The 12,394-nt window shown below is 32.2% G+C and overlaps 1 protein-coding gene and 1 long non-coding RNA gene across 5 annotated transcripts; both read left to right on the forward strand.

Annotated features, from left to right (window-relative positions):
* Positions 1–870: 870 nt before the first annotated feature.
* LOC111911745 (uncharacterized) lies at positions 871–2,380 on the forward strand. 4 transcript variants are annotated; one of them, XR_006192319.2, is made up of 3 exons: positions 871–1,211; positions 1,579–1,625; positions 1,701–2,380. It is a non-coding gene; the product is annotated as an uncharacterized LOC111911745 (long non-coding RNA). The 4 variants fall into 4 exon arrangements; XR_006192320.2 differs by having other exon boundaries at positions 1,737–2,380; XR_006192318.2 differs by having other exon boundaries at positions 871–1,186.
* Positions 2,381–4,291: 1,911 nt separating this feature from the next.
* On the forward strand, positions 4,292–7,867 carry LOC128126424 (uncharacterized). The gene is made up of 3 exons (XM_052764271.1): positions 4,292–6,324; positions 6,394–7,033; positions 7,118–7,867. Exons 1-3 carry the CDS (start codon positions 5,971–5,973, stop codon positions 7,201–7,203), a joined length of 1,080 nt encoding a protein of 359 aa, XP_052620231.1. The 5' UTR covers positions 4,292–5,970; the 3' UTR covers positions 7,204–7,867.
* The last annotated feature ends 4,527 nt before the right edge of the window (positions 7,868–12,394 follow it).

Here is a 12,394-nt window from a genome sequence, read left to right on the forward strand (position 1 = left end):
ATAAAAACATATATAAAGTAAATTTTATTATAATATTTATTTGAAAACGTCTTTTTTTTTTTAATTTTTTTAATGTATATTATTTAAAATAGGAATTAAATAGTAAATGATGATTAAGAACCTTTTGTATTTCTGGGAAACTAACTACTATACATGTTTTTAGAATAATATAAAATCATTTTTGATGATTATGTAAATAATTAAATTCATTTATAAAAAAAAATTGATTTATGAAATATATAAAATTTGATTTATTTCACAAATTAAACTTAAAGCCCAAAAACAATATGGAAAACTTCTAAATTGAAAGTTTAATGCCATAGTAAATCATGTAAAAGAAAAATTCAATGCACCATATAGTCTATTTAAACCCGAGTTTATTCATGATCAATGTGATGCAAATTTTTACTCATCCAGTGGTTTAGTAAACTGGTAATGCTATATTTCATTTATTTTTTCCAAGTTTAAAAGGAAAGTATAATTTGAATCCATACCAGTTGAGTAAAATTAAAAACAATTGTATCTCTAACAAATTTGTTAATAGCAATTCCAATAAATCAGGACATGCATCGCAAGATATTTCATATTTGATTTTCACAAAGTCTCTCACAAATATTTTGTAGAAACTGAAGAACAATAGATCAAGATTTCCATGACTTTTCATTGTTAAACAAAATTTAAATCTTATTAATTTAATAAAAAAAAATTTAAACTTTTATCCGTGTTTCCACGGGTTGTAACATAGTATTATAATATACACACAATATTATCTTTTCTACGCTTTTCTTTGCCACATGGCATCTCGTCCTAAAGCTTTAATTTTATTCCCGCCTATTCCTTAAACCAAAGTTAGAGTCACGTCCCTAAAAATCAGCACTAAAAATTAGAAGGTATTTTGAATCCTGGTATCTCGCCTGTTATCTCTCCTTATTGGCCTTCTTCGGAACTGATTTTTCTTTTGAAAACCAATTATTTCACCAAAATTGAAGTTTAAAAGGCACACTATTTGTATTGTATCCATCATCCTTATACCCAAGTTACTCTACCCGTCTTCAACGCCGCCTTCCTTGGCCACCACCGAACTAACCACCGTCATTGCGATATACTATCGGCGTCCCTATATCTGACCTCGAATCAACCTAGATCTAAACATTGCCCTCAAATCCAACGATTTCTCTGCCATCAGGTTCGCTCAGTACCGCTGATACTAGGTCCGCTAAAACAACCATAACTATATTGTGCAATTTCTTTTCTACTCTTTTTCTTTATGAAGTTCGCGTATATATTTTTATCATGTTTTATGGTATTTTCTTTATCTGGAAACACTGATTTTTTGACATCCTATGTTCAATTTTTGGTGAAGAAACCTCTATCTACAAAGTACTGATCACTCGTTAGAGCATCTTTAATAATTTCTTAAATTTTGTTGACTTATTTGTTGTCTTAAGCCCGTTTTCTTGGTGCTTTCTGTAACACCATTTATTGTTTTAGTTGGAATGATTTTGTGATTAAATTAGAATCATTTCGTTAATCTTGCATTTGATTTTTTTTTTCATTATGCTCGATTTGATATTGTAGGTTGAGGTGAATATTTTTTTAATGGAATTCTATCGATCTCCGTTCTGGTATTTTGTTTGGTATTCTGAAATTGTGTAAATTAAAAAAAAATCTAATCTTATATAAGCACTATAACTCTACAGGGTAATGATTGTTATTTTTCCGTTTTGATTTTGAAGACCAAACAGGGGATGTGCTAAAGTGTCGCTGTGCTACTCTCTCACAATAGGTAATCATACTTGTGTATTTTTGTTTTCTCATTTCCCATTTTCACAAGTTCTCGAGCTTTTCAACAAGACAAATAGAATCAACATGCTTTGTCAGGCTATTTATGTTTTAATCATTGATATTGTTAGTATAAACTGAGACAAGGTTCATAGTTGTTATGACTTTATTGATTCATGTGTGTTTGGTAGGAGTCGAAGATTCATGTGTAGGGTCAATTGCAGAACTTTAGCGATGTGTGTTTAGTCACATACCAGTTTATTACACGGTTTAAAATGAAAAGGTGCATATGTGTTGGTAACCGTCACCCATCCCCTAGGTTACATTCTTAACTTTTCTGCCATTTTTTTGTGTTCAAATCTTGCTGTCAAATGCAAGAAATAGCAATCTATATTCATTTTTTGTGCTAAATTGTTACTGTCAAATTCAAATCACTCACTATCTAATAAACCAGACTGGCTTATTATATGAATGAGATTAGAAGGAGAGTAGGTAGCCTAAAGCTTCCAACAGGACCATACGAAATGTTATAGCAATATACAATAATTATTGTGTTAAAATGCTGTTATCTAATGCAAAAAATAGCAATCTACATTCAGTTTTTGAGTTAACATGTTGCAGTCTAATGCAAAAAATAGCTATCTATATTTGTTTTTTGTGTTAAAATGCTTTTATAAAATACAAGAAATAGCAATGTATATTTATTTTTCGTGTTAAAGTATTGCTGTCACATGCAAAATATATCAATGAATAGCCGACATGGGAAATTTCCGCCCAGGTTGGTCAACAAATTACCCTTATTACAACCATGGTCAACAATCAAAGAGAATGTAGTAAAATTTTCTGCAACAATCACTAACATGGTGGTGTTGTTGCTACTTATATAGAGGTTGGTTTTGTTCGAATAAGGTACCAGACGGTCTTAAGTTGTAAGTTCAAGTTTATTTGAAGATATTCAAATCATGAGCATCTTTGAGAGGAAGTGATTGATAACTTCCCTACATGTATCAATTCATTCGTAAGGTCCATAAGATGGTTTTTGAACAACCCAGCCTTTTACTTTGAAAGATGTAGATTTGGTTTAGTTTGATTTGTTTAAATAGAGCATAGGTTTTTCAATTTAATCCTAGGGGTTAGATTTGGAACTCAATTCAACTTATGACCTTTTTATGGTTTTTTTTTTTTTTTTTTTTTTTTTTTTTTTTTTTTTTTTTTTTTTTTTTGGTTTTTTTTGGTCTTTTTTTAGTAACCCAATTTGTTAGATAAACAACATAGATCTCGATTGAACAATTTATATTAGAAATTTTGCCAAAAAATTAAAGTTCTATGACTTATCTAAATAAGTTAAAATAATAAGAAAAAACTATTTCGAGTTAAAAAGAGAATTACAATTATAAGTTAATCTATGAAATAAAATTCAAAATTTCTAATTTTAAGTAGTGCAAACTCGACTTATTTTATTTGTTTTTATATAATATTACTTTCTCTCATTAATCTTGAATTAAGTAATATTACATAAATTAATATATTATCAACCGTTGTGTTTGTGTGTGACTCCTGTTATATATGGGTGTGATTGCAAAAGATGTTATATGTATGTAGTTGTGAGTGTAGTTGTGAATGTGTGTGCACAATGAACTGGCCTTTTAGAATTTTATATTTCCATCATTTTGTTACAAACAAATCATCTAAATTTGTAAATTAATAGATGTTTGAAAATCATTAATTAATATTATGCCTTCGAAGTATCAATATTCTTTTAATTTGTTAACCATGGTTTCCACGGGTTATAACCTAGTATATATATATGACTTAGGGAATATGTGGCTGTCATGTATCTACGCTTATATAATCCTATGGTCACGTGACTTACTAAATTAATCAAATTTAGTAACCATGATATCTCTTTTACTATCCTTCCTTAATCATGCGCCTTACTAAATTGATCAAATTTGTGTTTTTTTATTCATTGTGTCTAAGAACTTAAAACATTAAAAGTCAGTGACTATTTAATCAACCCTACTAAATTCTAAATGAAAATTAAAAGAATAAAAGATAAAAGAAGAACATGTGATAACTCAATCAAGATTTTCACAAAATCATTGGATATAGTTTTTCAATTGAAAGACAAAATGTTTGAGTTATATTCGTTAAAAAAATATTGGTTTTTATTTTCTCTATCAACTTCAATAATTATTTGCAATAAAATATATATAATTGATATTTTTCATTCCATAATAGAACTTAATTCAATGATATTATATTAATACAAAACTACGAGAAAATGAAATTGAATTTGTTTTGTTTAAAACTACGTCGTTTAAAAGGTTCTATACTTAAGCTTAGGTACATAACAACCATATATATATATATATATATATATATATATATATATATATATATATATATATATATATATATATATATATATATATATATATATATATATATATATATATATATATATATATATATATATCATTAATAATTTTTAACTATATCATTGTATATTTTTATTAAAATATTATAATTTGAAATATATAGAGTTAAAATAGTTAAATTATTTTCCGAATACCACTGCAACCATTTAACTTTAATATGTTCTATGTTTTACATTTGTAGGCGAAGTAAATTTTCTTTTATAAAAAATTATTAACGCTTAAATTTTCATCGTATAAATACCTTAAGAGTAATATATAGAGAAAATGACAAAAATAGCCATTTACACTAATTACATTACAAAAATAGCCAAAAAAATCGAAATTGCAAAAATAGCCCTCAATTTCGCAGATGGAAATGCCCCATCTGCGAAATCACCATTCCATCTGCGAATGTACAAGCAGCTAAAGCACAGCTGTGCTTTAGCTGCTTCTACATTCGTAGATGGTTTTATTTTTTTATTTTTTAATTTTTTTTCTCTATATATAGGGTAAAATCGTAGATGGAAATGCCCCATCTGCGATTTACTCTCATCCCATCTGCGAAATTGTGAATTTTTTTTAGTTTGACTATGAAATCAATTGGTTTGACTACGAAATCATGTTGCTATATAAAAAGTTTTGTAGAAAATTATCATTTTGGTAACAATTTGTTTAGGAACTTTCTCTAAAATTTGCTCTAAAAAATGATTGAATATTTGGTTTGTCTTGTAACCGGTGGGAGATGGCAAGTTAATGGAACTAATATGGAATACGTATGTCCACAGGGAGGTATTTCTGAATTTGCTTTGATATTTTCTGAATATATTAGTTATAGTGATTTTGTATCTTTGGTAAGAAGCAAAATTGGTTTGTTAGACAAATATAGAATTGGTCTTCGTTTCCACCATCCTGAATTAAATTACTATATAGCTATAGTTGAAGACATGGATGTTAGAATGTTGATAAACGTAATCAAATGTAGTGGAGGAAGGGCTGTGAAAGTGTTTGTGGTGGTTGATGAAGTTGAGGAGGTTAATGGGGGTGGTGAAATTGGAAACCAGCTTGTTGGTAATTTATGCAGTTATAAAGGGAGCAACGATCCGATAGGTACTTTCAATACTTCTAGTGTACCTCAGTTTCATAGTGTTGCTGAAAATGTTAATGTTAGTTATTCACCTATTCACTATGTGGATCCTGAGAATTACAAGCATGTTGGTGATGATGATGTTGGTACTTATCTTAATGATGTGGGTGGTCGTTGTGATGATGTTGCCGAACAAGAAGTTAAAGTTATGAATAGGCGTGTGGTAGATAAAACTAAAAAAAAAATTCAAGTCAAAAAAATGAAAAAAATCATGTTTACGGGCATTATGTTGATGTTGGTGATGTACGTTTAGATATAACCGAGCTACAAAGCAATTCCGATAGAGATGAGTTGGGTGATGAAGTTAAAGCTAAGTTTCCCGATAACCTTTTTTACGGTATGCCCCCTGTACTAGAATGCCCACTTGATCTTAATGAAGATATCCCAACACAGATGGTAGACATGAATCTTCAAAAGATTCAATGTGAGAGTATATTTAAGAATAAAGAACTTTTAAAACGGTGTTTGGTAAAAAATGTCTTCGAGAAGGTTTCCAGACGAGGACAAGTAGATCCACCAAATCAAGGTATGAAGCTGTGTGCGTTTCGAAAAATTGTTTTTGGTTACTAAGAACAAAAGCAATTAAAAATTCTGATAGACTTTTTCAAGTGAATAAATTTGTTGATGTACACACATGTTCTTCAACATTTTTCCAACCTAATCATCGACAAGCAAAACAAATATGTTTTGGGTGAATATGTTGCTGATGTTTTGGCTGAAGACTATAGTAGAGTTTATCGGGGAAAAGATATTGTTAATGATATGAATGCTCAATTGAATATCAATATCTCATACCATTATGCATGGCCTGCGAAGCAATATGCATTGTTGTCGTTAAGAGGTACGAAAGAGGATTTTTTTACCAAACTTCCGACGTATTGTCACAACTTGGCCAAACATAATCCGGGTACTGTCACACATATTAAAACAAATGCTGATGATCGCTTTGAGTTTTTGTACGCCGCACTCGGTTGCTCGGTTAGTATTATAATATTATATTAATTTTTTAATATTTATTTTGGTGTATTTGAATAGAATGTATTGTAGGTACGTGCTTTTGTCAATTTTTGTAAACCGACCCTAGTAGTAGATGGAGCTCACCTAAAGGGCGAGTTCAAAGGTACCATGTTACTTGCAGTTACTAAGGACGGACAGAACCAAATATTACCGGTTACATATGGTATATGCAAAAATAAGTGTACCGATTCTTGGACATGGGTTTTTCAAAAACTACGTGATTGCATAGGAAATATGCAGGAGCTTACAATTATATCTGATAGGTCTCCATCTATAGCAACATCCGTTGCCAACATTTTTCCTCACGCTCATCATGGAATATGTGGTGTCCATTTGTATTTCAACATAGTATCTAGATTCGGCAAGAGTAAGACGGTTAAAGGAATTTTTTGGGAGGCGTGTAGGGCGTACACAATTGATGCTTTTGATGCTGCCATGGATGTTATGAAAAAGACAAAAGAACCAGTATGGGAGTACTTAAAAAGTATAAATCCAGAAACCTGGTCAAGGGCACATTTTAAAGGGAACCGATATAATCTTATGTCGTCCAACAGTGCGGAGTCTATAAATGCATTATCTAGACACGCACGTAAGGTGCCAATACTTATGTTGATTGATTTTTTTCGTGCTACAATGCAACAATGGTGGTTTCAAAGACGTAACTTTGTAGGTATTACGTAAATTTGTAATATTAATGTTTTATTAGTTTCGATGTTATTGATGTTAACTTCTTCATTTTGGCTGTTTTTTTTAGCGGAAGCAACAACAACACTTACCCCTTGGGCGGATGAAGTTGTAAAAGAAAACAAGAATTTTTTTACCACATGGGATTTCGCATGATCTCAAATACGAAATGCGAGGTCAAAAAGGGGGCACAAAATGTGATTGTTAATTTTCAACATATGACATGTACATGTAGGCATTGGCAACTTGATGGGATACCTTGTGGTCATGTCATAAGATGTTTAATAGTGAACAATTACCAAGACTGCTCGAGGTTTGCATTAAATGCTTACTTTACCGAAACACTGAGGAAAACATATGAGGAATCAATAAACCCTCTGCCGAAGCCATCCGAATGGGAGATCCCCGATGATTTGATGATTGTTAAGCCACCTATAATGGATAAATGTCAGCCAGGCAGACCAAGAAACACAGACCGCATTCCATCCCAAGGCGAGGGTCCAATTATAAAAGAGTGTTCTACATGTGGTCAACTAGGACACACGAGAAATAATTGTACTGGAAGGGCGTCTGGTAGCAGAGCAGGTCACATAATTTCTACTGCAGAAATGGCATATAATATTGGTGGTTCAGCGGGTTGCTCACAAACCCATAACGCTGATTTTGATATAAAACAACTTTGAAATTAAGAGTAATGACGAGTTGTTAGCTTATTATGTATTGTAATATTTTTATTAACTCTTACAAGACATTGCTATGCTTTCATATTTTAGTTAAGTTTGTTGATTATAACAATGAATGAAGCCTTTATATTATAAAATATAGTTTGCAGATTTATTTTAACAGTTACAACATGTTATTTAAAAAAAAACAACAAACGATCCTTTGGCAACCTAATCTGTTTCATGATAATATTACAACTTTATAACTAATTTTTAAACTCGGGGAACTGCAACGGGTACTTCTCTTTCTCCATTGTTATATAGTCATCCCTAATTCTCATTTTGTCTTCGAAACGATCCTTTTTTACCATAATGTGTATCAACTGCTCATCCTTCTCAGCAAGCCGTTTTTCAGTCGTTTTGATTGCCTTCTTACTCTTTTTTATCCAATCTTTATGCTCTTTGATTTTGTTTTTATTGAGGTCAATCCATTCTTCAGCTTGTTTGCATTCCGAACCTATATCATTAGCAAGTTGAGTGAGAAGTCGGGATGACTCTTTGTCCTCTTCTTGTTGTGCTTCAGCCTTCTTTAATTCTTCAAAATTTTAATGTGACATATATGACCCGACTGAAGAGGGTGTAAAAAAAGGGTCTACCGAATCACAGTAGTAACAATCTACTTCGTTGCATGAGCAAATTTCGAATTTGTGTGAGGAACTCATAATAAAATCGATGTTGTATTAAACTGGAGCAATAAGTGGTATTTATACATACTAGACAGTAATGAGAAGTCCAACTTTGAAATGACTAGACAGTAATGACAAGTCACTGTAGTAACCTGCACATCCCAGTGGGTCCCTTAAGTGGCAAGACATAAATGACAGTTTGACATGATAAATCACCACATAAAGTTGAAAATCCCAGTCCAAATGTAACCATTTCATAGTCAAAGTTTTAATTCATAGTCCTGTTATTTATATAAATAGATGTTTAAGATCTAAAAACCAAACACCCAAATCACCTAAACGAAACGAACTCCCATTATTAGAAATGTCGTCGAATGCAGCAAGTTCTTCGAATGAAGTACCTGGTTCCAATTCTGAAAGGCCATGAACGACAAACGAGGTGTTAGTTCTAACAGGATGCTGGCTAAGTGTTAAGGATGGTGTATCGTTACTTGCTCCCCCGCATTGCCTAATTGGTGATGAATGGATTCGCATAACATCTTTGTTTAACCATGAGATGGGAGAAGGACAAAAAAGAGAAAAATCAGATGTTGTTACTAAGTGGATGGATGTAAAGGAAGAAGTGACATGGTTCAATCGAGCATGTAATTATGCGAAAAGTAACAATGTTCGTTATCGGGACGAAGAAGAGTTCTTGGAAGTCGTTACAGATTTTTACATCTGTGAGCATGATGGCAGAGACTTTGAATATGAGGAAGTTTGGAAGGTTGTTAAAAATAAACAGTATTTCATGTAGACCGCTCTAATTTCTGTTCAGAATAACCCATGTACTTGTGTTTTACGTTAATGCTTTGTTCGTATTATGTCGTTTTTCATGTAATTGTTGTAATGTTTGTAATGGTTCATGGAATCCTTGTTAGTAATGTATTCTAATGTATTGTGAAAACTAATGCAATGGACATTTATTAATTCAAATTAATCATACGAGTTGCTCACATAATAAACTAAAATAGATTTTAAACAAACGAAATACATACAAAATACATACGAAATACATGAAAATAACCTAGTACTCACATAATAAACTAAAACAGATTTTAAACAAACGAGATATATTTCAAAATATTCCAAGGGGCTTCAAACTGGAATTCCAACCCGTTACTTAATGACTTGTATTCCTCCTTCGCAACTTCCAAGATGACCTCCTCAGTAGCATTTAAACGGGTGTCGTCAATTTTGGTATAAAGATCGTTGAATAATAGAACTTCGGTTTTCATTTCATACCATCTTGCTAAGATGTCTAGTTCGTCACGATCGTTTCTTGTAGCCATTCGGTTTTCAACATTGAAAATATTGGTTAAACGGATCCAAAACATTGGATCGTTCAACTTGCTTGTCTCGTACACATGAATATAAGCACGTGTAAGAACCAAGAACTCTTCATTGCTCCATGATATAGAACTCATTTTGATTGAAACAAAGAGAGTAGAATCTAAAAAACAATATTTAAACAACTGTATTGGTTGTTTAGTAAACTATTTATTTAACTTAATGTCAATTTATAGTAGTTTCTACACAAAATCGCAGTCCAATCTTCTAATATATCTGCAATTCATAGTCAAAATTAACTGACGAATGCAGTGTACTATACTTATAACACAACAGATCACTGTTCGAGTTGACAAGTCATCCCCCGTCGAATGACAACACAATACATTGCTGCTTGAATTGACAAGCCATTGCACCAGGAAAATAAGGACTCGTTATAAATAGATTTTAATATCCGTTGTAATTGTATCGTATTACTTCTCCCCATGCAATTATGGACTCACCACATATATGGAGGAACGCAGAGGAGGTCGCTTCGGTTCAAGCTTGGATTATAACTATAGAGGAGGATTTTCCACCGGGTCCCCACAAGTTCGTGCTGGATCATTTTGGTCTCGTGTCTGTCATTTGTTTCACCGTTTAATGGGGAGTACTCAATATCGAAGAAGAAGAGATGTCAAAGCGAAGCTTCTGGATTTGAAAATAAGGGTGAAACAATTTCAACGTATTTATAACGAGTTGGATAACGAACATGCAAATACGGATGAAGACATTCTACGACATGTGGCTTTGGAACTATACCGTTTTGAATATGATGGTAGCGAGTTTACCCAGTTAGATACATGGAATCTTTTAAAGAATGTCCCTTATTTTTAATATGCATGTTGGTTAAGTTAATTGTTTTTCGTTATTTAAGTTGCTTGTTGTTGTATGTGTGTAGTCGTTACTATTTAATAAACGTCCATTTCTTTTAACGTATGTTGTTTCCTCAATCGCCAATACATAATACGACATAAAATAAATAACTAATACATAATACGCCATAAAATATAAATGGGGTACATAAATAACTAATACATAATACGACATAAAATATAAACAGGGTACATGAATAACTAATACGTAACACGACACTAAAATAAAAACGGGGTACATAAAAAACTAATACATAATACTACATAAAATATAAAGGTGCTACATGAATAACTACTGCATTGAGGAAGGTAACATGACCACCGTTTCATTTGGTATTTCCCAATGCACATGTGATGGTATAGTATTCACCAACTCAGATCCATATGCAAGTCGATACACAAAATTAGTGAACTTGTAATCAACCATTCTGTGAATGGATTCAGATGTACGAGTTCTTAGACATGCTATAGCGTGGCCACATGGTATACTGCTTTTTTGCCATTTACCACAACTACATACCCTTCGTTCAAGTTGTACGTTGGTGGTGGCAAAATTGTCATCGACTTCAAATGTATCCCCATACAAACGTCTTGCCTTCCAATTATAAAACTTTTTGAGACATTTTTGAACCTTACTCTCAACGTAAGGGGTCAACCCACTAGACAACCTCCCTGTAAAATTTGATATTTTAATAAAAATAATAGGACAATAAAAAAACTAAATATAACAATCTCCCTTACCCGCCACTTCAGCCCGTTCACCATACTTTGATTGTATCGACGTAGTGATTAACTCAATTATCGTTGTTATAGGAAACTCACGTGTGGATATAATTTGCAAAATTTCAGGGACGTCAATCGATTTAACATTGTAACGTATTTTTGGGAAAAATGCTTGTGTCCATTTTGAAATCGGTATATCGTCAAGCCAGTAAATTGGACTCCTAAGCAAGGTGCAGAAAGGTGGTTTCCTACATGTACTTTGCAACCTTTCCAAACACAAGTAAAAATCATCAACGCTATATGCATTGCATGACTTCCAAAACAACGATTCGACTTCCGTATTGTTATGTCCGACAGACTCATGTATTTTTCGAGCTATATCTTTAGGACAATATCCATGATAGGAGTCTGGGTAGGCACTCTGAACACCAAAGTCTATTTTATCACACAGGTTGCTTATGAAACCAACCTTTATGTCCTCACCTATACAATCTTTTAACCTCATCATGAACCATCTCCATGATTTTTCACACTCTAAGGTTCCCAAACCAACTGCTAAGAGTAGTGGTTCATGATTTCCATCTAAAGCCACTGTGAAGTACATTGTTGTCAGATAGCTCCCAAGAAGGGGTAAATAACCCACATATATCAGCGGTATCATGCACCTAAGGAAGGTACGAATCTATATAAAAACGAACACATATTAGTGATAAGTAAAAAGTAATCGAGATACATTACCATGAAATATTGTATAACTCAATAAAAGAAGTATGTTATACCACGCAACCTAAAGCCACAAAACAAAATTGAAAGTGGTTGGTATTTGTTTTCTTAATGGCTGTGAAGGTATTAGGATTTGTTCTTTGAAGGTTATGCAAGAAAATTGGTAGTTGAGAAAAGCTTCTTTCGCTGTAAGCACTCATTTTCAAAACCAATGAAAGTGCTCTACAATCATCACACAAATGTAATATCACACAAATGCAATTATAAATAGAAAATATTGTATCTCTACTGTTCAAAATTCATAGTTTAA

This window comes from Lactuca sativa, chromosome 5 (genome assembly GCF_002870075.4).
Source record: "Lactuca sativa cultivar Salinas chromosome 5, Lsat_Salinas_v11, whole genome shotgun sequence".
NCBI classification, from domain to species: Eukaryota; Viridiplantae; Streptophyta; class Magnoliopsida; order Asterales; family Asteraceae; genus Lactuca; species Lactuca sativa.

Excerpts from the sequence above, each read along its gene's own strand:
- LOC128126424 (XM_052764271.1), top strand. The coding sequence starts at position 5,971 with ATGTACACACATGTTCTTCAACATTTTTCCAACCTAATCATCGACAAG. Across the intron at positions 6,325-6,393 it reads ACGCCGCACTCGGTTGCTCG|GTACGTGCTTTTGTCAATTT; the intron begins GTTAGTATTATA and ends AATGTATTGTAG. Across the intron at positions 7,034-7,117 it reads TCAAAGACGTAACTTTGTAG|CGGAAGCAACAACAACACTT; the intron begins GTATTACGTAAA and ends TGTTTTTTTTAG.